General features: G+C 44.2%; 1 protein-coding gene across 1 annotated transcript in view; it reads left to right on the plus strand.

The window, feature by feature from the left end:
- The window catches only part of CREB5 (cAMP responsive element binding protein 5), a 214,093-nt gene extending 189,721 nt beyond the window's left edge, over window positions 1–24,372 (plus strand). Inside the window, exons 7-10 of the mRNA XM_075705954.1 lie at window positions 14,589–14,912; window positions 21,737–21,964; window positions 22,920–23,028; window positions 24,209–24,372. Coding sequence (XP_075562069.1) covers window positions 14,589–14,912; window positions 21,737–21,964; window positions 22,920–23,028; window positions 24,209–24,372 — 825 coding nt within the window. The remainder of the gene's footprint in view (window positions 1–14,588; window positions 14,913–21,736; window positions 21,965–22,919; window positions 23,029–24,208) is intronic.
- Window positions 24,373–24,835: the final 463 nt, after the last annotated feature.

The raw sequence follows: 24,835 nt of genomic DNA on the forward strand, positions 1-24,835 counted from the left end.
AACTGCTTTTTGACCGCTGAACAGTTGTTTATAAACCAGGGAGAGATGAGAGACAAACAAAATGAGAAGGAAAAAAAAAAATCAAATAGCCAACCACTCAAATTCAGAATAACTCTGTGCTGCCAGGTGATGACAGAGTTGCTTCAGACTTTCTCTTTGAAGGTGCATAGCTTGCTGTACTGGCCAGTGAAGGAGTGAATTTATTAACTGTTGAGAGAACAGGGGTACCTCATTTAGAAGAGATTAGCTGGCAGTCAGAGGGGAAAGTTGTGAGAAACATCTTTTCTGTCCCAAAAAAGAAGCTCCTTGTCAAGTCCATCTTAGTCAGAGCTTTGGGGAAGCACAGCTGCTGAGCTAAGAAGGCAAAGACAGCAGGGAAGAGAAATTCTTTTTTGAACTGTAGAGCAAAGTACATCCCTACATACACCCCCATGGCCCTATCTACATCCCTGTGTACATGATCTACTTATCTGCATAATTTGTTTAGGTCTGTGGCACGTCATGTGAGAAGAATTATACTTTCACTGACTTATTAGATGAGTTGTATCATTACATTTTTGTTTGCATGACATTAACTGCCCAAAGCAACCACATAGTTAAAGCTAAAATACATACAGTCTTTCTATTGTCTGTTCATAGATGGAAGTAGAGTTATTGCCTCTAATAAGGCACAAGAAGATAGACCCTTATTGCACCCCAGGGACTCACAGTACAATTGGCAGGAAAGAGTTAAAAGGAGCAGGACTGTTCCCTGTTTGTAAGCAAGTTAGCTCTTGGACTGTGTTTCTGGCTCTGCCACTAAGGGTTTCTATGATATTGGGGCAATTTCAGAGTTTTAGTTCACTGATCCGTAAACTGGGTCTCTCGCCACATTTAGTGACATTGGGTTCATCTTTAAAGCAGCATGAGGTGCAGCAGTGCAGACCCATGCAAAGAGGTTGGGCAACTTCCACAGTTGAGTCCGATGTTTACAAAATGCTTTGGGATTCCTGGAAAGCATGAAGGCTTGTTGTTCTCTCACAGCAGATTGTGTCACCGATTCCCAGACCAGTTGCCTCATAGACCTGAATTAACCAACCAAGCACTCGGAATATAAAATATTTTAAGTAGCGTGAAATTGTGCCTGCTATTGGGGAAAGCTGATAAACCTTTCAGCAAAGCCAGACTCTGTGACTGCTGGCAGGTTCCCTTCTGCCTGAAGATTACCACCACCACCACCTTCCTCACCTAAGTTAGGTCTTTGCTAGATGGCTTTTTATTTTTCTTTGGTCTCTGCCCGATATTTGACTGAGCAATATGATTACACGTGGGTTTATTGAAAACCCAGGCTGCTGCTGTACTAAATAAAATCAACACAGGCCCAGAATTACATAGGACAGCTTTACATTTAATAGTTTAATTTCACATTATGGTGCCACACGTACCAGATTTTCTGCAACGTGACAGTAAATGCTTGTTTCTCATTTTCTGCTGCTGTTGGCAATGCAGTACCTGTAAACTTACAGTTTCTTCTTTGGGGCAGTTGCTTGTATTTATGATGGCAAGGAGTAAAACATATTGAAACAGTCATGGTTACAATATTTATAGATTCTGAATGCATATTAAATTAGAAGCAAAGGAGAAGCAGAATTACATTTGTTTCGTAACACTGTACAGTTAAGGCCAGAACCATTCCTGCCAACGCATCTGCAAATGTTTTAGCTTGCAGCTGAGAATCAGAGCAACATTGCTAAACATGGGTGGATGGTATAGTACAGCACAAGTGTCACCCATTGAATGAAGAACCCCACAGAGAATCTGGCTAGAGTAATTAATGAATCCATTTGGAAAAGTCAGTGCCCTTCAATTAGCCTGAATGTAGCGAAGCAGATGGGATCCCATCCTCCAGGGAGAAAACTGAGAAAGATCCTAAGAAATACTGCATTGGACTGATTTATCTGGGTAATTATAAGCCTCATTTGCACAAAACTGTTCAATATGGCTGCAGTGAGAAAATTAAGAATTTATAAAATGTTGATATGTGGCCTAAACTATCGGTGGTAGTGGAATCATCTGTCAAGCAGGATCTTGGTTCAGAATATTAAACTAATCATCAGCCAGGAGAGGCTGAAAGGCAAACTTGGCCATGGAGCTGGGGGCGGAGGGGATGCATTTCTAGCAAACCTTTTGTTAAATGCTCCTGTGAGCTCATCTCCAGTGGAAACATTCACTGCCATCCTAATTTGATATGGTGTCCTGCCTTGAAACATCCTGCAAGATTTCAGAAAGTGAAAGAATGCCTCTAAAGAATATTAAAGGAAAAAAAAAAAAAAAGGAAAGACAACAAAATGCAAATTTTCTTTAAGCATCCGGTGGTGGAGGAACAAAATGAGAAGAGTGATGACAGCATTTGAGAGCGTGTGCGTCCTAGCCTTATCCCAAGGAGACCCCTCTATCCTTGCCAGCAGTCTCATTTTTAAGTCAAAGCATCGCAGGACTTATGTGTATGAATGGGAAGCTGCACAGTGTCTTTTAAGCGCTAAACTGGAAGCCACTACATCTATATTGTAACTATGTTTATATGTGATAGAAAAGGAAGCTGGATGCTTTATAGAAGCAGCAAAAGAAAAATAAACATTGTTTATGACACCATTGACATCACGTAGAAATTATAGTCTGCAGTTTCTAAAGCTGAGAGGGTTTTTTGGCTGTAGGGAAATGGCTTTCCATCATCATGGATTTTTCACATACTTTGAGTGGTTAGAAACACCTTGACTTAGATAGCTCCAAGCAGCATTTTGCACAACATTTTCTCAATTTGGAGCTTCATCACAAGTCTTGGACTTGTTAACGAATGGGAAAGAAGCTTACTAGTCCGAGATAGGCAGTCCCATAGAGCAAAGGAGTGGGCTGTGGATGGAGCAGGGCAGATGGAAGTGAGTCAGAGGAAAGTTGTGACAATACCTGGCACTGGCCAAAACCAAAGCAATATTGACCCTGCCTGCAGTTAGAGAGCAGGGAGGCCTTGCTGTAGCCTCACCGCTATTCCAGCCCTCTGAAATGCTTTCCTAGTTCAGAACACTTCTGTGTCATTCCAAAGTCAGCCTTCTCCCCCGCCTCTGTTTTCTTCCTCCCTCACAAACATCCACTTTTCAAAGATGGCAAATGTTGGTGGGTACCTGGGCAGTACCCTTCTCGCCCTCTCCCACCCCCTCCAGCAGCTTGGCACTGTATTGCTGTGTTGGTTTGAACACTATCTCCATTGAACTCAAAATTCAAAGTGTATTCATGCGTTTTAATGAATTAAAAAATCAGTTCTGGGCAGAATGTCAGACATAACAAATACTTTTAGGGCACTGAAGTGGTGGCAGCAAAGCCGTGTGGCTCCGGCTGTAAGCCTGCCTTGTGCATTTGTTGATGTGCATAATGTATGCTGTTAAATGTTGTATTTTATTTTTTTCTTTTCTTACCTCAGGAGGCCTGAGATAATGCAGTGATGAGTGCACTGGCCAGAGCAGCCAGGCCGGGATGTTCCCACTCCCGGTTGTCCTTTCAGCCCGACAGCAGGCAGTCTGAGGCTGGCACAGTTTGGCCTGTGACTGCACCTTCTTGCCCTCCACTGATAAATAAGCAGGCTAATTGAATTAATAAACAGATAGCTCTTTTCCCTGCCAGCTGGAGCACCATCAAAATGTGTCATAAATTATCTGTCAATGCTTTAACCGCAGGGAAAAAATGAAAAAATCAGCTGCCTCAACCTTTCCTCTCCAACTCTTCTGCCCCCTTTCCCCTTCCCCCGTCCACCCAAGCCCCCAGTTTGGTTTGCCTCCACCCTCCTCGCCCCTTGTCCTTCTCCTTTGGCAGATCTCCAAAGAGAAGTAGCTGTGAGAGAGTAACTTATTTGGCCAGGCCTTTAATGGGTTATTAAGGCTGTAGGCGGCAGTGGGATGCTGACATTCCCGCGGCTCGGTGGGAAACAGGGACGGAGGCTGTGGGAGCGTGGGGCACATGTTTGGGGCGAGACTGCCCGTGCCTCAGCTGCCAGCACACAGCGATCTCTTAATTGCCCTTAAATTGTGAAATCCTGTGGCTGAGACAGAAGCCGCACACGAGGGGCGAAGGAGGGGTGCGACCGAACGGGAGGAGACAAGGCATCAGGAAGCTGTACAGTGACTTGTTGGTGTGCCAGCTGAAAGGGGGAACTTCATCATAACCCTTAGTCCTGAATGCCACAGAGGTGGGGAGTACATGACGCTTTTTACTTTCAAAAGAGGGGAAAACAATGGGACAGAAGGACTCAGCGATTTCCATAATACAGTCAGGATGTCCCTGCCATCACCTCTCAAAGTGCTGCTCCCTTTTGGAAATAACACGTCTACGTAGCGTGCCTCAACAGCCCTAAGAAACAGGAGACAAGAAAGATTTTGCTGCTTCACACTCTAGGTAGGCGGCAAATAGCTGAAGTTTCTATTGCATTACCTTGATTTCCTACATACTTGTGCAAGTGCTTGTGTGCCTTTGCTGGCCTGGTTTCCCTCACCACGTCTCGTCCATAAGTTTCCCAGTGAGCATGCTGGAAAAGCTTCCCAGTTCCCCTCTTTCTAAAGCAGCAAGGAATGGGAGGTGCTGTGGAGTTGCTGAGGAGACTGAGATGGGAATGAGATCACAGCGTTATGATCTTGTGCAGAACATGACATTTTTTTCTAGTGCATATGTCAAATGAATCAGACAATGATGGTGTCAGGAAGATGGATAATGCTGTCGGCAAGGCTGGGAGAGGAGACAGGAAGATGTGTTAAGCACCAAAACAAGACGGTATTTATGCCTTTCTCCCACACTCAGTAGAAGTACACAAGAAATACTAAAAAAATGAAGGTAGGGCAATAGCAGGAGCAGCTGGATCCCGGACGTACTTTTCAGAAGACTCACCCGTGCTGTGAAGCACGGCGAGCACGGATGGATAACCGGTGTGCAGGAGTTGCCTGTTCCTATGATCCTGGCAGCTGCTTCTGGTAGGTGGGAAGGTGTCTGGGTCTAGCATCGCCCCATTCCTGTGGGGGATGCTCGCCCAACACACGACCCATTCTGCCTCCCTCAGGGTGCAGGGTGCTGCAGGGACCCTCTCCCTACCTGTCGCCAGGTAGGGCACCTCTGCCAGGAATTTGCCCATAAGTGGTTATTTCTGCCCTCTTTCCCTTGGGCAGGAGGGACAGGGAAGAGTCCACAATCAAGCGAGGCAGGATACTCTGTACCTGTCACTCAGTGCCGGAACGGAAATCCTGCTCGTATGACAGTCACCGCAACTGTGGGACTAGCCAGGCCCCTGACCTGTGCAAATTTGTTCTGTATCCTGTGGTACGTGCTGTGGGAAAGCCAAATCCAGATGTCCAGAAACAGCAGGATGAGTCACGGGCTTACCAAGCAGGCAGCATCCTTCCCTTCCCTGAGGAAGGTGTTTTTTGGTTTGCTCTGACATGTTGCTCTGAAAAGCAGTATTGCCAAAGAGTAAGCATACCATGTGCAAGACAGTGAGCAGCTGAAATACTGCATTTGAGTAAGTCATTGCTCGTCAGCCAAGCCATGGGAAGTGTGCGGGGGTGCATTCCTAGCCCCTTCAACCCGAAGTAAAGCCTAGTAGTGTAAATCACTAATTCCAATAAAAAGGAATAGTTGGGGGTTTGATTCTTTTTATCTCTTGTTTCACACTGTAGCTATCTTCAAGTGTATTAAAAAAACTCATGGCACTGATAGACTAGCTAGCTGGTATCTGTAGAGGGCTGAGATGTTGCTGTTCCTGGAGCCTCAAGTGACTTTGAAATTCAATGCATCTGACCCAAGATACTGCTGTTTAAAAGCAGCTGATACATGTGGGGTGGTGAAAAACAAGGCAGCAACTTGAGCTGTGTATGAATGGAGGGGATGGTGTTGCAGGTGAAGAGCAAAAGGGGCACGGTGGAGGGCAGCAGCCTGAGGGATGAAGTCAAGGGCAGAATATGGGGAAAGGTGGGAGGGTGTAAGAGACCTCTCATGAGGGTGAAAAAGGACAGCACATACCAACATGGATATGTTGAATGCTGAATATTCATGATAGCCATGCAGATAACTCTCAGTATAGATTATATTAATTTTAGGATGGGGAAAATTGACACAAAGTGAACCTGTTCAGTCTTTATGGTTTGTATCTATGTACTACATGCTGTACCTGAGTTCATGTATTTAAGAAGTCAGTAGTTGCTAGGTTTTTATAGGCAGATAATTGAAAGCTGTCTGCTGAATTAAGATGTTATTTTCATTTTGAGGGGTCAAATGCTGGAATTCAGCTTTAAAAAAAAAGTGAAATAACCCATAAGACTATTCTCATTTTATATGTCCCTGTACTGTACTTCAAATTCTAGTCATTTCTTCAGGAAAAAAAAAAAAAAATCCATGAATGCTTTTAGAATGTTTCAGGAATCGCTTAACTTTAGAAATGAAGGAGAAAAATCACTTCACCTGAAACTACGTGGTAATGAGACAATGTCTAATTACCTGCATTGAATTCTCCAGTCGGGCCAATAGGCTAATGAACATCAATACTCTTTCACAAAGAGCCCTGGGATCCCTAATGGCTGTAAGTGGTCAGGGCTTTGGTTTTACATTTCACAGTCTGGTTGGTATAATCTTGAAACAAAATCTACAGATCAGACCGTATCCTCTATGCTGTCAGTGTGTGTGTGCGCGCGTGCGTGCATGCGCGTGTGTACACACCCTTGAGCACTGCACATCTGGGATGAAATCAAAGCACTTTTAAGTGCACATGTATCCCATTTCTGGCTTGCTAGTAGCCCTTTAAATGTGCTGGGTTTAATCCAGGAAAAACGAGTATTCAAAAATCACACCAGTGAAGGAAAAAAAAACCACCCAAGTTTTATATACTTGGATGGCATTTTTCTTTGAATATGAATGACTTAATCATAATCAGCCTTAGTGAGAGGTGGACGATGAAAGTTCAGAAATCTTCTGACAGAGAAAGACTTTGAACCTGCCTATCTCATATGCTTGGCGTGTGTATTATGCTTGCCGAGAGGGAAAAGGAAAGCAAGCAACTTGCATCCTCAGCAACAAATTGAAGTCACTCTGTAAGGGGTCTTGAGGCTTCAGAGCAGTATTCTGCAGAGAGATTTTTGTGGTGCTAATCCTGTCTGATCTTTGAGTACAGATTAAAATACCCAAACCCACAGTGTTCTTTCCAGCATTAAAGAGTGCTCCGATTTGAGGGTTTGCTCCGTATCTAGCTTGTAGAGGAAATTCTCCAAACTTCCTCTGAAATCAATTCCCACTTTTCTCATTTAAAACATTCATACATGTTCATTGTGGGCTCAGGCAAGATACATATCTAGCAGTGCAAGCGCTGCACAAGCACTTCCCATTTGCATTGTACTAGAAGATGGGAACATGATTTTAGAAACCTGGTTACAGCGTTTGCTTGCAGGAGTGAGGAAGACTGAGCTCCAGCCCCTTTGCCAGAGGCTTTGCCGAATTGTTTTATATCCAACGTGAAGAAAGAGTCCATCGTCTCTTGGCTCTGGAATGAGCTGTAATACGGGTGTTAGAAAACAGATCTGGAAGATGGGCAGTACAGACACGGGTCCCCTTGAGCTCAAGATTTCCCACTTCCCTGCAGGGTGCTATTAACACTGAGTGATTTTACTGCCAGCTCCTTTTTCTGTGTTTTCCACGGTTGACAACCTAGCATGCATGAGAATATCCCGTAGATGAATCTGGTAGAGTAACTAAGCAAAAGACTGTCTATTTGGAGAATGCTGATTAGGTATGTGCCTGCCTACCGATAGCAGGCACAGGCAGTTAATCCCCAAAATGTCAGGTATTCTGCTGTCAGAAACCTGCCTCTCCAGGGGTAGGTAGCAGCTAAGCAGCAGCTTTCCTTTTGGACTCTGGCACACAGAGGGGAAGTCAGGCAGAAGTTGGTTGTATTTTTTGGATCCTTCCGTTGGTATTGTACGTTGGAATTATATGACACCATTTGCCAGTAATAAATCACTTTGCTGTCTATTGTGTGATTACATAATTAAATATCCCTTGTCACAGATACACATGCAGGGATTGACTTAGACTTGGTGGGAATTAGGGGTTTGATTTTTTGAACTTTACATTTCCTGACTCCTGTGCAAATCAAATCCAGTTGTTTAACACTGCATTGAGAAATGATTCATGCAAGAAATAGTATATAGTGAGAAGCACAAACCGTACTTTCAGTGTATTTTCTGTCTTGATTATAATTTACTTGTTCGTTAAAAATGCATGTAGGATAGGAATGGAGAATTTATTATTTTTCTATTTCTAATCCGTAGAAAGGTGGTGCATTGCATGAGGATAATGATGCTTATCTCCTTTGCAAGGAGCTTTGATATGAACAGAAGGAAATTTCTGTGTGGAGATGGGATGTAAACTCACTCATGTTTTCTGCTGTCCCTGGAGCTGTGGCCAGTCCCAATGAAATGTCGTCACCAGAAGACGGCAGTTCTGGCAGAGTACCTTTGGGCCACCCTGGCTGCGACCTGCACTGGATTACTTAAAACAGGCAGTCATCCGGAGAGCTGTCACTGCGACTGATGGCACTGGCAAGCGTGGCTGCTCGGAGCTCCTCCGTGCCCCAAGTTCAGGGACACTGAAGCAGCTCTTGCAGCTGACCCATCCTTGAGCAGCATGGTGTCTATTAGTTTTATTGCCGCTCTGATTGTTTGCAGTTGATTCTTGCTGCTTTCTGCTGAAGTTTAATTCAGTTTGCGTTTGGAAGGACAAGGGAGCAAATTTGTTCTTTTTATTAGAGGCTAAGCTGCACTGAAGGCTGGATGATGATCCATTGTTCGTGTTGGTACAAAATCCAACTAAGTAAGGAAGAAAGCACAAAGGAAGGGAAAAGTATAATTCAGATTTGCCAAACAGCCTGAGAATAATTAGAAGATTAGCAGTTTGGTGCTGTTTACTGGTGAGTTGTGAATTAAATGCATCCCCTTTTCTTTTTACGTTAGTGTAAAGTGTCACTTCGGCTCTGGATTTCATGCCCTTCACACACCTGTCACTCCTCCTTCAGTCAATATACAGGACTGTATTTTACTGCACAAGAAATGTAGGAGCAAGCATTTAATGTGGCATCAGAGACTTTCTAATCGCCGGTCTCTGAAATGTGCTCATAAGTATCTGCAGTTCACTTACTGGGTGGAGATGAATCGCCTCCAATTTGCTTTTATGAATGTGAGTGGAACATTTGCAAAGAGTGGTTTCTGTTATTTACACTGTGAAATGCTTGTAAGCAGCCAACTATAAAAGACCTGAGTGACATTTATGCTTAAATTCCTTCATCGCAGTCACAGTTGGAGGAAAGGATAAAATTCAGTGTAATGCTCTGAAATACGCTGGGTGAAGTTCTGTTCGCAGCTTTAGCTGCCAGCAGCTTAACTCTGTGTATTAATCTTGGGTATGATGCTTAGAGGAGCACGAGTGAAAAAGAAAACTTGACCATTGCAGATGAGAAAACAATATTAGTGCCACTGAAGTCAATGCTATTCTTGCCATGAAATTTGGCTAATCAGGATTTTTACCCTGAGGTTGCTACCTAATTGCAGATGTGTGGGGATGTTTGATGTCTGTATTTTTTTCTGATTTCCCACCCCCCTCTAGTCTCTTCTGTGCCCTGTGGGGAACTTACTACACTCCCATATAATAGGGACTAGAATCACAGTCACTAGCACAAGAAAGTATCTTTGAGATCATATTCCATCTGCCTACAGAGGTCTGATATAATCTCCTGATAAGAATATACCAGACATTAAGCTGACACTACAGCTGGTCTTGTCTCTTCTCTAATTTAGTGGGATTTGGGCATGCAGACCAGAAGAGGAAGAGAGTTTTTTTCTGAGTGCAGCAGTGCATACTTATTCAGAACAATTCAATCCTATTCAAAACCAGCGCTCCATGTCTGTCCCAACCTAAAACTCAGCTGGATGATACAATAGCTTATTGTTTGATGCATGCACAGACCACTCAGGTAATAACATCTGTAAAATTGGAGGAGATTTTTGTCATTTCTCCACTGAGGAATAAATGGGAGAAAGTTGTAGTTTATTGTCATATACAGATTATGGCATAGAATATAATATTTATAGCCTGTGGTACTATAAATATAACATACTATAAATATTATAAATTTTTATATACATATGAAAACACCCAAATTATTTGAGTTTTTAGTTGTGGGAAAAGCAACCCCCAAATTTACAGTTTTATTTATCTTTTTTTTTTTTCTTCTTCTTCTAACAAACTGAAAAAAATGCTGTCTGTTTTTCACTAGCAGTTTTGGAGAAAGAAAGGTGTGGCAAAAACCAAGGCAACCTTGAAATACATGTCATGATAGAGAAAAATTAGAAAGCAGCAAGATCCTGAACTGCAGAAGTGTTAGGGAAGCTGATACTATTTTTCATTCATGATCTCAAATGCTTGTAACCCATTTTTGGCAGACTTAGGGTTTGCCCAAAGATGTTCAGTGAATAAATTATGATCTATGTCAATTAAAGGGAACATCAAGCAATTCACTGCACCACGATGTCAGGCTTTACATGGAGGAAGCACTGTGAAAACTGTCTTTTTCAAAAAAACCCAATATTCCAGGTAATAACTTCTTTGAGGTGCTAACTTCATATAACATTCAATGGGGTGGCTTCAAAGTAAATGTGTCAGTTAGGGGCATTACCATGAGCAATAGTACAAGGAACACAACACTCATACCTGTGGAGCACTAATATCCACTGTTTCTATTTCCTCCAAAGCATCAAAGATGAGAGTGTATGTGCTTCCTGCTTCCGGTAGGATCAAAAGAGAATTTTCTTTATTCACTTGATCAGAGGCAAAGCAGGCTGTTCTCTCTGAAAGATTTCTCATGTTGTCTGTGTCAGCGAGAGCCATTAATGGAAATGTCATGATCGAGTGGAAATCAGCTATAACTGATGTTGGTCACTGTGTTACTTTGATGAAATAATAAAAATACTCAGTAAGCCAGGTAAGATGAGCCACCTGCATTTCCTCTTGGCTTGAGGTCAGTGGGGATTTTTTTTAAAATTGCACTATAAAAGGAAGAGAAGAGGGATTGTGCCCTAAAAAACACTGCCACTGAGGTTAGCAGAAATTTCAAGTTTTGGTGAGAGCAGATCTGAGTAGTCAGTCCTCTGTTTCAGCCCCATATTTGCAAACTGCCAGGTACCCACAGGCTCTGATGAAGCCAGTCACACAGTTCCTGAAAAACTGAACAGCCACAGGATCAGGTCCTAGGTTATCATTTCATTCTAGAGGGGATTTGCTAATGTAGTCGGTCCAGTAAGCTCAATTTTGATGCTATCGCATTTTATTTGACACTAAACTAAAACAGCTGTTTGCAATTAGCACACATAAAAAGAACAATAACAAAAATGCAGCTTGCCCTTCCAGCTCTACACATACTCAATGCAAAGAGTTCACCAAGTTCTGCGTGATTTTCTCTCCCTGTGCTCTAAGTAAAACATCCAAACCAATTGATCTTGCTGAAGACCAAATAAAAAAAAAATGTTTATCGTTCCCCAAATGTTTCTGATGGGCAGCAGTGACTAGTTAATGGAAGATAAATGTTGCTCTGGGTGCGTGTGCAGGCAGGGTTCTCGCTGCTGCAGAGCTGATCTAAGCACGAAGTTAAAGGGAGGCGAGGGCCGGGCGATGGCTGTTGCTGCGCTGGGACAGGATGAGGTAGGGAGCTGGTTTCTTACCAGGACTGGGATCCAGGGCAGCTGGCCCACCCTCCCATTGGGAACAGTGAACAAGGAGCTTGTAAAATACACAGACCAAATGGAAATGACCCCTATTGACTGAAACCAGCTGCATGTCAGACCTCTCACTGTCTCTCTTGATTTGCTATCTCAAATAAATGGATGTGGTAGAAGGGGCTATGGAAAGAAAACAAAATAATTTATTCTCCTTGAAGTCGCGCCACACTAATAAGCCACAGTTTTTACAGCTGAAAAAAAATAATGTTTATTCGCAGATTAAGTTTTTCCCTCTTTTTTTTTTTTTTTTTTGGCTTTGAAAGTCTGCAGTTTAGGATAAGACATGCTGAAGTTCAGTTTCATAGGTCTTTGACAAATATAGCATTGGTAGATTTTGTTAGGTATTCATCACAAAACTGCTGACTAATGAGAGCTTGTATTTTTTGCATTTTGATTCAGAAAACAAAATTATGACAGCTTTTGTTGGTGCTTTGGCTTAGATCTGTGCAGTGGCTCAGCCTCATGAAAAAGGTCTTAGTGAGTTTTGAAGAATGACGTGCAGAATGTCTTGACTTACTCATCTGTTGTTTTCCATATTTTTCCTAACACACTCCTGCGTAACACCAGTTATTCTAAGCATTGTGAAGAGCTGCTTGCAGTAACCAGGGTAGCTCTTGAATTTGGAAACGTTAAGGACGACAGCTGCTCAAATCCTCCATTTTATACCCAGGATGGGTTACTGCTGTTGATGTTAGATTGAGCTCCATTCTGACTTTAGAGGTAGGGAAGGAAGTATTTAACCTCGCTGCCATAGTTGCCTCAATCTCTTTTGAGAAGATCGTCAGGTTGTGACACGTGCCATAGTGCGGTCATGGTTTAATAGGCTTTCTTAAGGAAATGTCTTAAAAGTCATCAGTCTAGTTTTCCTTCACACAAACTGAGGCACTGATGTGTTTTGCAAATGTATCTTTTCTTTTTTTTTTTAAAGTCTTGTTCAGCCAATTGATCATTAGTGAAATAAGCCACCAAATAATGGATCCATTAGAGTGTCTTGGTGGAATGACCTTCATGAAGTCTGAGGTTGATACTTTGAATTTACCCTGTTATTTCTTTTTGCTTTCCACAACCTTCTTTTTTTATTCTCTAATATTTTTCTTTTTTTTCAGCCTTAAGAATATGCTTCTTCCTCATTCCCAGGTGCCCAAACACAATAGGGTAGCAGCTTTGAACGTAGAAGGCTTTACATGTGGCCTTGCAGTGGAGTTGCACAGACAGATGTTACTTCAATATAAAGTAGACTGAAATTCCTGTCTATAGGTTCCGAGTGTCCTGGCAGTCACTGTCTTTGTTTTAAAGACAGAACCAAAATGCAGTTCAATCTAGTCATTGCTCCTGCACTGGCAGATTTTAGCCATGTTGGCTTGTAGTATCTTCTGGACCATCATCTGTGACCCACAAATACTGCTACGGGGAAAGGCACACCTCTGTTCCTCATACCACTGCTGATTTTTGCTGGCTGTCCTACAGGTGGCATCTCTTACTGATGAGCTATCTGCTATTCATTATATCCTCTGGCTGGATAATGAATTATGAGCTCGTTGGTTATTCAGATCATGCTAGCCTGGCATCAAGTGATACTGTGGACCTCCTTCCTTCCATTTTTATCTTGCCATTTTCTGCTGACTAATTACTTGCATTAGTGAGAGTAAACCAAGCTTATGCTGACTTCTTAAAAAATGTGAAGAGGTAAAGAGGTCTTGGGTGGCTGCCTGTAAACAATGTTCTACGTTGAGCAAGACACAGAACCATGGATGCGGAAGAGGTTTCCATGGGTTTGGAAGGAGCCCTTCTCCTAAGCTGACATCTGTCAGGCTGTACCTTTGGCACACTCTTCTAGGACACTGGTGATTTCAGTAGTCCTAGGGTAGGATGACACCAACGAGGTGTCTGTATGCCGGTACAGCCCACAGCTTTGGGATGACCCTATAACTGCGCTGAAAGGGAACCTTTTTTTCTTTGTATTTCAGCTATAGCTTTAGTACCCAAGGGCCCTATCCTGCAGTCCAAAATGTGGCAGCCCTTCCCACTGCCCTTTGGTAGTGTTCAGGTAAAAGTGAATGAATCATATTGATATTAAGGAGAGTTTTGCCCTGGTCTGGACTCCACGGCCCAATACAGTGACAGCACAAAACATGAGGAGTACGAAACAGAGAGAGGGATTCACATGCAATAACAACACAGCAGATATTTGAACTTTCCAGCAAAGAGGATCAGGTTGAGGCCACCCTCATTATTTTCCTGTCTTTCTAATGAAAGACCAAGTTGGGTGCTCATACAACTGTAGAATATATTTGAGCCTGAATTTGAATGCAATATGTTTATCAATGAGTCTTTTAAATAATATCTGTAGTAAAAACAAGAGGGGAACTTTGTTTCACCTTTATTTTATTCAGACTTTCCTTTTAAAAATTTGCAAGAATACAAGCTTGATGAAGCTAACACTACTGGCCTGGCCAAAGAGAAAAGGATGAGAGCCAGTTGTTTTTCCTCAGCAGCACAGTAGGAGATGTGTAGCTATTAAATTTCAGTTCAGATGTTTATATCTTTACATATTTACAGTGGAAAACTAGATTAGAGCCCAAGAATATGTTCTTTCTCAAGCTGAAATAAGATGCCTTTTATCAAGGGAACCATAAGAAAAAAGCTAAATAAATCTCAAAACATAGGACAAGGCACCATTTCTACAACAGCAGAAATCTTACTCTGATTGCTCAGATCATCATGTGTGAATGTTGAATTTTCTGCCTTGTTCTGTTCCAGAGACTGAAGGCAGCGCTGACTCATCATCCTGCCGCCATGTCGAATGGGAATATGAACACCATGGGCCACATGATGGAAATGATGAGCTCACGGCAGGACCAGACGCCACACCATCATATGCACTCACATCCTCATCAGCACCAGACGCTGCCACCTCATCACTCATACCCGCATCAGCACCAGCATCCAGCGCACCATCCTCATCCTCAGCCTCATCACCAGCAGAATCATCCCCACCACCACTCCCACTCGCACCTTCACGCACACCCGGCACATCACCAGACCTCGCCGCACCCCCCGCTGCACTCAGGCGGACAAGCACAGGTAGTCCTTCATGCCACACTGCATCGCTGATTTTTGCTGTTATGTGGAGTTAAAGCCTGATCCCCTTATTGTTTCTTCTTGCACGCATGCCTTGTTAGATACAAGACCCTTGGGCTACTCATAAATGCCTGCTACCAGTGGTGGGGAAGCACAAACTTTATTCAGAAAACGGAGTGAAGCAATAACTTGTTTTGTTGCTTAATTTGCTAGACATTTGTAATATCTTACTTAATAAGGAGCTCCAAGGTTTTTCAGCGCTCTGAGCTCTGCAAATTGCCACGTATCTTTTTATGGAGAGGTATATTATGGAGATTAGCATATTATAGGTGTTGCTTAACGTGCTTGAACCTAAACTCCTCAGGGCAAGATTTAAAGAGATGTTCTACCTGCAGAAATACATAGCACTTCAGTGAAGTAAAATGGCACTGGTGGGTGGGGGCGGGGGTGGGGGTGGGTGGGGGTGTTTTCAAGCCTGGAGATAGTAGAGGTAGCTTTAAGGTAAGATAGATACATTGGCTTACAGGAAAAGAAGAAAGGATCTAGACCCTGTGAAGGTGATAGCAGCGCCCAGCTGCAGAGTAAGCCAAGATTAGCTGGGAGTGCAGGCAATAGCTGATGGATGTTGTGACAGGAGAAAAAGATGATGAAACCAGTCCAAGGAGAGAGATTTAAACCAGGAAGGCAATTTTGATTTGGATCCCTGTGATGAGAGCTCAGTGAAGGTCTCCACTGAATGAGATGAAAGTCTCCATTTTTGGACCAGGTATATTGGCTTCAGCAATTGAGATAATTCAGTATCTGAACAGAATGTTTCTTGAACTAATGAACTAGTGAGCCCAGACTAGCAGAGTCATTTTTAAGAGGAATTCTATTAATGTCTTAAAACGATAGGCTTCTGCATAGGATAGCACAAGAAAAAATAAAGCTCTGGGGCCAGTGACTGTAACATGTCAGGTCAGGGGAGCAAATTTAAGGAGGACAAGAGGGCAGTGCATAGAATGAGGACAAAGAGGAGTGCCAGCCGTTAGAAGTTCAATCTGTGAAGTATTGTGTTGCTTGCAAATACCTTTCAGACAAGCTCTTAGAAAACATTAAAGAAAATGAGAGGATTTGGCTGACATCCCAGTGTCCCACAACATTAACTATTTACCAACATCTAGCTTTATTATTGCAGAGGCTGCAAGCACATGGGATTTCCCCAAAGCATTTCCTAATGTAAAATGAATTGTCAGCTTTAGAGAAGCAGTCTAAATAAGACAGCAGCAGACTCCCCTGTGAGAAGATGTCCAGAGCTTTCCTAAGTTTAGTTCAGTTTTTACTTTGTGAATTCAATTATTTTCCTATCTGTTAATGAGTTATTTTCCTTGGAGTTGTTTAAAAACTCCAATAAAAAGACATTATCTCATAACAGAGAAACCAAAAGTAACCTGGTGCCTGTCTTGATGATCCATGAGAGAGTAAGGATGAAGTTGTGCTTAGCAGACTGAGGACCCCATGGATGAGATGGAGGAAGTCACTTAACCTCTGAGGCTTTTAAAACAAGGGTAATAGTACTGACACCTCACTGAGGGGTTGGGAGGATAAACATGTTAATGCAGGTGAGGAAGTCAGATACCACAGTATGGAGCACCACTGCAAAACATCCATATTACTACGTTTAACATGTGAGGAGAAAACAGCTACAAGAGAAAAGAAACTTCCCAAGTTTAAGGATAAGACATCAGCCAGTGAGCCAATGTGCTACAGCCACCTATAGACTAGACTAGACTAGACCATTTCAGTTGGAAGGGACCTACAACGATCATCTAGTCCAACTGCCTGACCCCTTCAGAGCTGACCAAAAGTTAAAGCATGTTGTTAAGGGCATTGTCCAAATGCCTCTTAAACACTGACAGGCTTGGGGCATTGACCACCTCTCTAGGAAGCCTGTTCCAGTGTTTGACCACCCTCTCAGTAAAGAAATGCGTCCTAATGTCCAATCTAAACCTCCCCTGGCACAGCTTTGAGCCAGTCCCATGTGCCCTATCACTGGATCACAGGGAGAAGAGGTGAGCCCCTCCCTCTCCACTTCCCCTCCTCAGGAAGCTGTTAGAGAGCAATGAGGTCACCCCTCAGCCTCCTTCTCTCCAAACTAGACAAGCCCAAAGTCCTTAGCTGCTTCTCACAGGACATTCCCTCCAGCCCTTTCACCAGCTTTCTTGCCCTCCTCTGGACACATTCAAGGACCTTCACACCCTTCTTAATTACGGGCCCCAGGACTGCACACAGTATTCAAGGTGAGGCCACACCAAAGCTGAATACAGCGGGATAATCACCTCTTTTGAGCAGCTGGTTTTGCTGTGTTTGATGCACCCCAGGATGCGGTTTGCCCTCTTGGCTGCCAGGGCACACTGCTGACTCATATTGAGCCTGCTGTCGACCAGCACCCCCAGATCCCTTTCTGCAGGGCTGCCCTCCAGCCGCTCCTCTTCCAATTTATACTTGTGCCTGGCGTTACTCCATCCTAGGTCCAGAATCCAGCATTTTTACTTGTGAAATTTCATCCCATTAATCATAGCCCAATGCTCCCATCTATCTAGATCCCTCTGCAAGGCCTCTCATGCCTCGAGAGAGTCAACAGCACCTCCCAGTTTGGTACCATCAGCAAGCTTCCTAATGGTGTATTCAACTCCTGCATCCAGATCATTGATAAATATATTGAATAGAACTGGCCCTAGAATTGAACCCTGAGGAGCACCACTGGTGACCGGTCTCCAGCCAGATGTACCCCATTCACTACAACACTTTGAACTCTGCCCTTCAGCCAGTTCTTCACCCAGCACACCATGAACCCGCTCATCCCACAGTTGGACAACTTGTCCAGAAGGAGGCTGTGAGGGACAGTATCAAAAGCCTTACTAAAGTCCAGAAAATCTGCATCCACTGCCTTCTGTTCATCCACTAGGTGGGTGACCTTATCATAGAAGGATATCAAATAGATAGATATAGATATATTCTATAGATAGAAGGATATCAAATGATATCCTAAACAGGCCTTTCCCTTTGTGAACCCATGTTGACTGTGCCCGATGATTGCATTATTCTTTAAATGCCTTTCCACAGTACAATCTCCATAATTTTTCCAGGAACTGAGGTTAGACTAACACGTCTGTAGTTCCCTCGGTCTTCCCTCAGGCCCTTTTTGTATATTGGAATAACATTGGCTAACTTCCAGTCAGCAGGGACCTCCCCAGACTCCCAAGACCTTTGGTAGATGATTGAGAGGGGTCCTACCATAATATCCACCTCCTCCTCTTAACTTATGTGCTGCTGAAGATGGGTTTGAGTCATTCCAGTTGGGACAGCCTTGACTCCTTGTGCTTTGCATTCCCCATTAGCTAGGCACGCTGAAAGATTTGCAGGTGGGCAGGGAGAAATATGGGCACCAGGGTAGGTGGGCTGACTGGCAGCCACAAAGCTATGTCAGATTCATGCCAGTCTCAAGCCAGGCCTGCAGTCAGATGAGCTTTGCCGTGCACAGCTTGTCACTGGAGGCAACGGGCCCCATCAGGGATCAAGGAGGTCCTCACCTTGTCCATAGCTGTAAGCGTCACCAAGAGGATGGGAACAGAGCGTGATGGCTGACGAAGCTGAGCAGGACTCCTAGGGTCAGCAGCTTCCCCAGGCAGCAGAGCTCTTGCTGCACACCTCCTCCCATGGTGTGAAGGCAATAGTGATTTCTGAACAGATGCATTAGTGAGGAGAAAAGAAGGGTTTGCTGAGTAATAACCACATGGTTACTACTTTCTAAGCTCATCCATAGTCTCCATGGTCATGGCCTCTTTTGGGGGTCAGGTTGCTCCAGCAGACATTAATTTTATGGTGCATTTTACTAATTATTAACCTCCTTATTCTTCTGAGCCAGATTCTTCCATTCCAGACCGCCTGCCAAATGACAGCATGGTCCACGCCACTGTGAGCTGTGTGCTCCCATGCCGAGACTGTTGTTATTCTACACCACACCCTTCTGTAATGTCAGAACTCATTTCATGCTTTTCAGCTACCATTTTGATACACAGGAGCCCAATGAATTACGCTTTCGTAGAATGAATGAATGGATATTAGTTTTGTAGCAAGTTGCAAAGAACAGCGAGAAACATTGGATCGGGGATAAAAGTAGAAAACACCTTCTTATAGGTATCCTTCTGAGAAAGAGAGATATTTTATCAAATTGTAGCTGTGTTGCCTCAACACTACAAAATGACACTATTATTCTTCTGTCGGTCCCATGAAGGTTTCTTCATGTCAAACTTGCCAGAGTGATATTTAAGCAGAGTAGGGGTTTGGATATTGTTTCATTCTGTTAGCTGTCCTACGTTTGTCTTCATTATGGATACATGATTAGCATCCTCTTAAAAAAAATAGTAACCTCAATTTTAATTTCTTTCTTATGTCCCTAGGCAGGGCAGTGAAATCCTGCTCGAGAACGATGCTTAGACAGTTACTAAGATATAACCTAACAGATTTCAGGGTTAAGAGCTATCTAGTAAGAGTCAGTTAATTATCCCACGTGACATTATTAGTGACGTAATGGCAACCCTTTACAATTAATATCTGCCAGAGATAGAGAGAAGATATTGTTGTTCTGGAAATGTGTTCTGACTGCCCAAAGACTGACTGCTGCATTTTGAAAACAAAAGGACTCGCTAGTTATTCAGGAGAAAATGACCATTTGAGGGGAAAGAGGAAAAAAAGAAATCTATAGTTACCTTTTTCTGCCTGTGTAGCAGACCCGACTGGGAGACTTAAGAAACAAGAATTTTTAATGTTGGATGAAAAAGGAGAGAAATGGGGTAAGGACAGCTTTTGGTATCCAGAAACATAAATAAGAAATCTTTGAAGTCCCAAAAGGTGGTGTATGTGAGAAAATGAAAAGCCTTTGATGAGATGTTGACATTAAAAGGGATCTCTGAGGCCTCTGCACTCAGACATCTTGCTAAAGAGGCAGCATGCCCAGCCCGGGTAGACGGGGAGCAGCTGGCATCCCTCGGCAGCAATCTCCCGGAGGCAGCCTGGGGATGCTGGCAGGGACAGGGACAGCGGCCGGTGGTCCTGCGTGGCACTGGCTGGTGATCCTGTGCGGCACTGGCAGCTGCAGCCTCTGCAGCTGCCATACGCTGCGACTCCAGCCCCCAGTGTGGACAGAGGGTTGGAGATTTTATCAGCAAACATGCAGGCTTGATACAAGCTGAAATTTTAAAACTCAGTCAGAATGTGCAGAGTGGCTTATTTATTTTTAGAAGGTTAGTTTTTTAAAAACATTTTTCTGCTCCTGCGAGAGAGATTCCCTGACTGTGCAACATAAAGCTGGGAATGAAGTCGGCTTTATGCAAAAGGCGTTATCAGATGCACAGAATAATTACACATAAAATTGCCACTTTAATTGCCACAAGTCAGCTGGGGGAGGGAGCAAACTCTTCTTAGCAGTTTGTGGCGAGATTCTAGACAGAAAAGCGACCTCGCAAGACGATAGTATCATTTTAATTGAGACAGACAGAGGTGTTAGGCAAACACATGTTAATTGCCACAATTGAAATTCAGGGCTCAGTCTGACAAAGCGCTGAGTACATCTGCTCCCTGGAGTCAAAAGGAAGCACCTTGGAGGTTTGGGCCTTTGCCAGAACAAGAGGGTTACTTTTGAGTCAACAACTCAGGTTTCCAGACGGTTCCAGACTGTGCCGGAGCGGCGGCAGCAATGCGAGCGGCGGCAGCGGCTCCCGCCGCGCGTGAGCAATGGGACCCGTGGGTCGGGCTCCCGAGCCCCAAGCGCAGTCCAGAGCCCAGTGGCCTGGGCGCCACAGAGAGGCAGGAAAGCAATCCAAAAGCTGGCTATTCCCTGGCAGCTGAACGTTAAGTCTGATGCTGGTTCCAGACAGGGACATGGGCATGTGCTTCATCTGCCCAGGAGTCGGAGCACAGACTACGTGGGGCCGCCCCCAACACGTGCCTTTTCTGTAATGGCATGGGCCAGTTACTCTCAGGAGCAGGATCAATACTCTCCTGCACTTTAAAAAGCATAAATACATATTTTTCCATAGTTTCACAGCAGCGGGACTGGATGTGGTGTGCCTCTCCTGTCACAGCCAGGCTGCTGAAAAAAGGGAGTACAGCATCCACAGGGGTCAAACGGAAAGGCCTGAGAAAGGGAATATCCCTTCTCCATGCAGTGCAGGGATACCACAATGCAAGTTCAAGTTCAGGTACCTAAATGCTTTCTTTTGCCCCCAGCTGAGGGGCACCGAGGTCTGCTGGCCTTGCACAATCCCAGCCTGAGGCTTCCCAGCTCCACTCAGGTGTGAAGAGCGCTGCAGCTTCCATCTCCAGAGGTAGTAAAGCGTAAGACAGAGATGGAGGAGCCTGTGAAATAGAAATGTCCTGAAATTTTGGAGGCAATTTAAAAAAAAAAAGAAAAAGACAGAAATAAGGCCCCTACAGTCTTCTGCTTTGATTAAAACAGTTGCTGAGAGAAACTTGACATTTCAGGTTTGAAATAGGTGGTGGCAGAGAAAGTACCTAAGTGAAATGTTTTTAATAACTGTAAGGGGAAAAATATTTTCCCTACTAATATTCAGAGGATCGTTTCAAAAAAATCTCCCCTCTGACCATGGCAAGGATCTGCCAGCAGCTAATTTCAGTGGCATCTGGCGCAGCCTTTCGAGTTGCGCCTGTTGCAGACCTCGCTGGGGAGCAGGACAAGTGTGTGAGATTTCCCTGCCCCTTTCCGCATCCCCCTCCATAACTTTCCCCCCTCACCACACCCTGCCAAACCTCTTGTTCCCCGCCAGGTTTCGCCGGCGGCGCAGCAGATGCAGCCCACGCAGACGATACAGCCGCCGCAGCCGACCGGAGGTCGCCGGAGGAGGGTGGTGGACGAAGACCCGGATGAGAGGAGACGGAAATTTCTGGAAAGGAACCGAGCCGCCGCCACGCGCTGCAGACAGAAGAGGAAGGTCTGGGTGATGTCACTGGAAAAGAAAGCAGAAGAGCTCACCCAGACAAACATGCAGCTTCAGGTGCGAGCCACTGTCTGCACCCCCGAGGACACAGAGGGGCTCTTTGTGCTCAGAGGGGCTGGCGGTGCCGGCGAGCCCTCGCTGCCTTCGGGGCTGCCCCCGCACAGCCGGCTCCTAGAGGGAGCGCAGGCATAATCAAAGTCGATTAATCAAGATGTGTGTGCTTCAATTAAAGAAATAATTGCATTTTAGTGGGATAAGCCAGGAAAAAGCTGTCTTGGGATTTAGAAGCCTTCGCTAGACAGAGTTGTATTTATTTTCTTTTCTTGTCACCGCTTTTTGTGGGAATTTTTTTTGGAAGTGCCATTAACTCAGCTGTAAAAGACTTCTTCAGAGCAGGGCGTGTAGCTAAACCCTCGTTCAAAGCCAGCGAGATAGGAGCATAAATAGATCCGTTTACCAGTAAGGAAAAGAATGAAATGGATGGATGAAAATACCCTGAATTAATATAACAAAAGCCCTTCTTATGGTGGTGCTCTTCTTACGGTGGGCACATCATGCCTGTGAGCTGCCAAGAGCAGAAAGACCATTCCTGTAAAGGCACTCCCCCAAAACACAGAGGTGCGGGCAGCACCCAGGCACCGGCCATAGCAGAGCCGTAGGTGACATGCTGTAGGTGACAGCAGGCTGCCATTTCCCCCCACAGATCTGGCCCCCTGTCCTGATGCAGAGAGCCAGAGTATTTCCCGAGCAGATTAAAACACCGCCTAAAGTATCTCTGGTGAAGGGTTAGTTCGCTTGTCCATTTATGTCATCAAATCCGGAAGGCAAATTGCCTTCAGAAGAAGTTATAAAATAACATCATGTACAAATGTTGACATAAACGAGCACCGAGTGCCATTTTTGCTCAGTTCTTCTGAAGTTGTGGAGCGGCGTCTGTGTTCTTGGGTTTAAACTTTGCAGAAGAGCCCGGTTTAAGCTTTGTGGCAAACCAAACCCTCTCTTTCTTTTCTAGAACGAGGTTTCCATGCTGAAAAATGAGGTAGCACAGCTGAAACAGTTATTGTTAACACATAAAGACTGTCCGATAACAGCTATGCAGAAAGAATCGCAAGGATATCTAAGTAAGTAGCTGGTATGTTTGCATTGTCTCCACACTGCTCACAGGAAAGCAAAGTTTCTCATTCTTCCCACCAGAACCCCTTCTTGGTCATATTCTCACTTGAACCTGTCTTCTCAAACATCATCCGAGCCATCCAATCTCCTGCCCTTATTTATCCAGCCCTGCTCAAAACCAAAAAAGCCCGGGTTTGCATCCCACACAGCAGAGCTAGCCTTCCCCACCCCTCCCTTCGGCAAGGAGATGCACACGGATGGACGCTCGCTCCCCTGTGGAGAATCCTGCTTGAACTCACAGCTCCAAACCTGCAAGAGTCCTCCTGGGCGCAGCACTGCCAGCACCTTAAAATAACTCTCAAAAGCAAAGTTAAAAAGGAAAACATTACAGTCCCCTCCAGCGAAAATGGTACTGTGCTCTGACAGTCGCGCAGACCAGGCGTGGTGCCGGTTTTCAAGGTTTGTTAAGTCTTTTTTTAACTCTTATCTTTCATTTTTTTCAAAACATCTCATCTAATGGAGACGTTGAATCGATTCTGTCTAGTTGATGCATTTTACGAGTGTGGTAATTTAGGGACAAATTCTTTGCTTGGCTCTAGGATGGGTCAGAAGAGCCTCGGGGTTAATATTTGCTAAATTGCAGCATTGTCTTAAAATAGAGCTCATTTCTGTCTCCTCTGCATCACTATGCATCTGGCTCTTTAACAGTACTCAAAGAAAAAAATATGTAATTGCATTATATGCCTATCAACTGTTGCTTGAATTAGATTTTCTGTGCTGCAGTGCACTGCACTCTAATTTTGATTCGTGCTGGAGCGAATAAAGCATTTAAGCATCCCAACTGATTTTATAGACCTTAAGATACCGGACTTTTTATCCTGACATTGGCTTCATAATCATTAAGATCTTGGACTTTTTACAAGGTCCCAGCTCCTGAAGTCAGGTTGATATCACAGAAGCTGGCTTAAAAAAAAAAAAAAACCAAACAAAAACTGCAAAAGATCAGAAGGCTGGGCCGTGTTGGATAACTGTGCATTTTTGAAATCCTGGGATTTGTGCATGCCTCTGGTTGTTAGTATTGCTGCTGTAGTAGTACCTCCCTTTTCCAGGAGTGTCACCCAGCCTGGGCTTGTTATTCGGATGGGTAATTGAATGTGTGTTGTCTCTGTCCCCTCATCCCCCTCCCAGGTCCTGAGAGCAGTCCTCCCGCGAGCCCGGTCCCAGCTTGCTCCCAGCAGCAAGTCATCCAGCACAACACCATCACGACCTCCTCCTCCGTCAGCGACGTCGTGGGAAGCTCCACTCTCACCCAGCTCGCCAGCCACAGAACAGACATCAACCCCATCCTTTAAAAGTGGTTGATCAGAAACTGCTAGGGGAGTGTGGTAGCGTATCAAAGCGTCCTCTGTGCTAAGAACATTTGCAACCGTAACTCAAGCCTGGAAGATTCCTCAGTTCTCGAAAGACTCTGGCTTTCATTTTTATAGTTATTAAAATGTCTTTTATACTTAGTTACATAAAAGGGAGTTATGCAATTAATATGCTATCAGCTTGAGAAATGCTTTGGTGCTTTCTCCAGTTTTTTTGGTACCAGTTACTTGTTTATAAACCTAACTGTTTCTGTACATAGTCACGTTTCCTTCTCACCAATCTAGCCTGAAGCCTCAGAAATACGGAGCTGTGTTAAACTGCAGCTTGTTAGCCAATGTGAGGCATGAAAAGTATTAAACAGTCATATGTAGGTAACTAGGAGTAATTAGGCTATAAATATAGAGAGAGGGCATCTGCTGACAGCATAATAAAAAATGAGTTAGC

This window comes from Pelecanus crispus, chromosome 2, assembly GCF_030463565.1.
Source record: "Pelecanus crispus isolate bPelCri1 chromosome 2, bPelCri1.pri, whole genome shotgun sequence".
Taxonomy (NCBI): domain Eukaryota; kingdom Metazoa; phylum Chordata; class Aves; order Pelecaniformes; family Pelecanidae; genus Pelecanus; species Pelecanus crispus.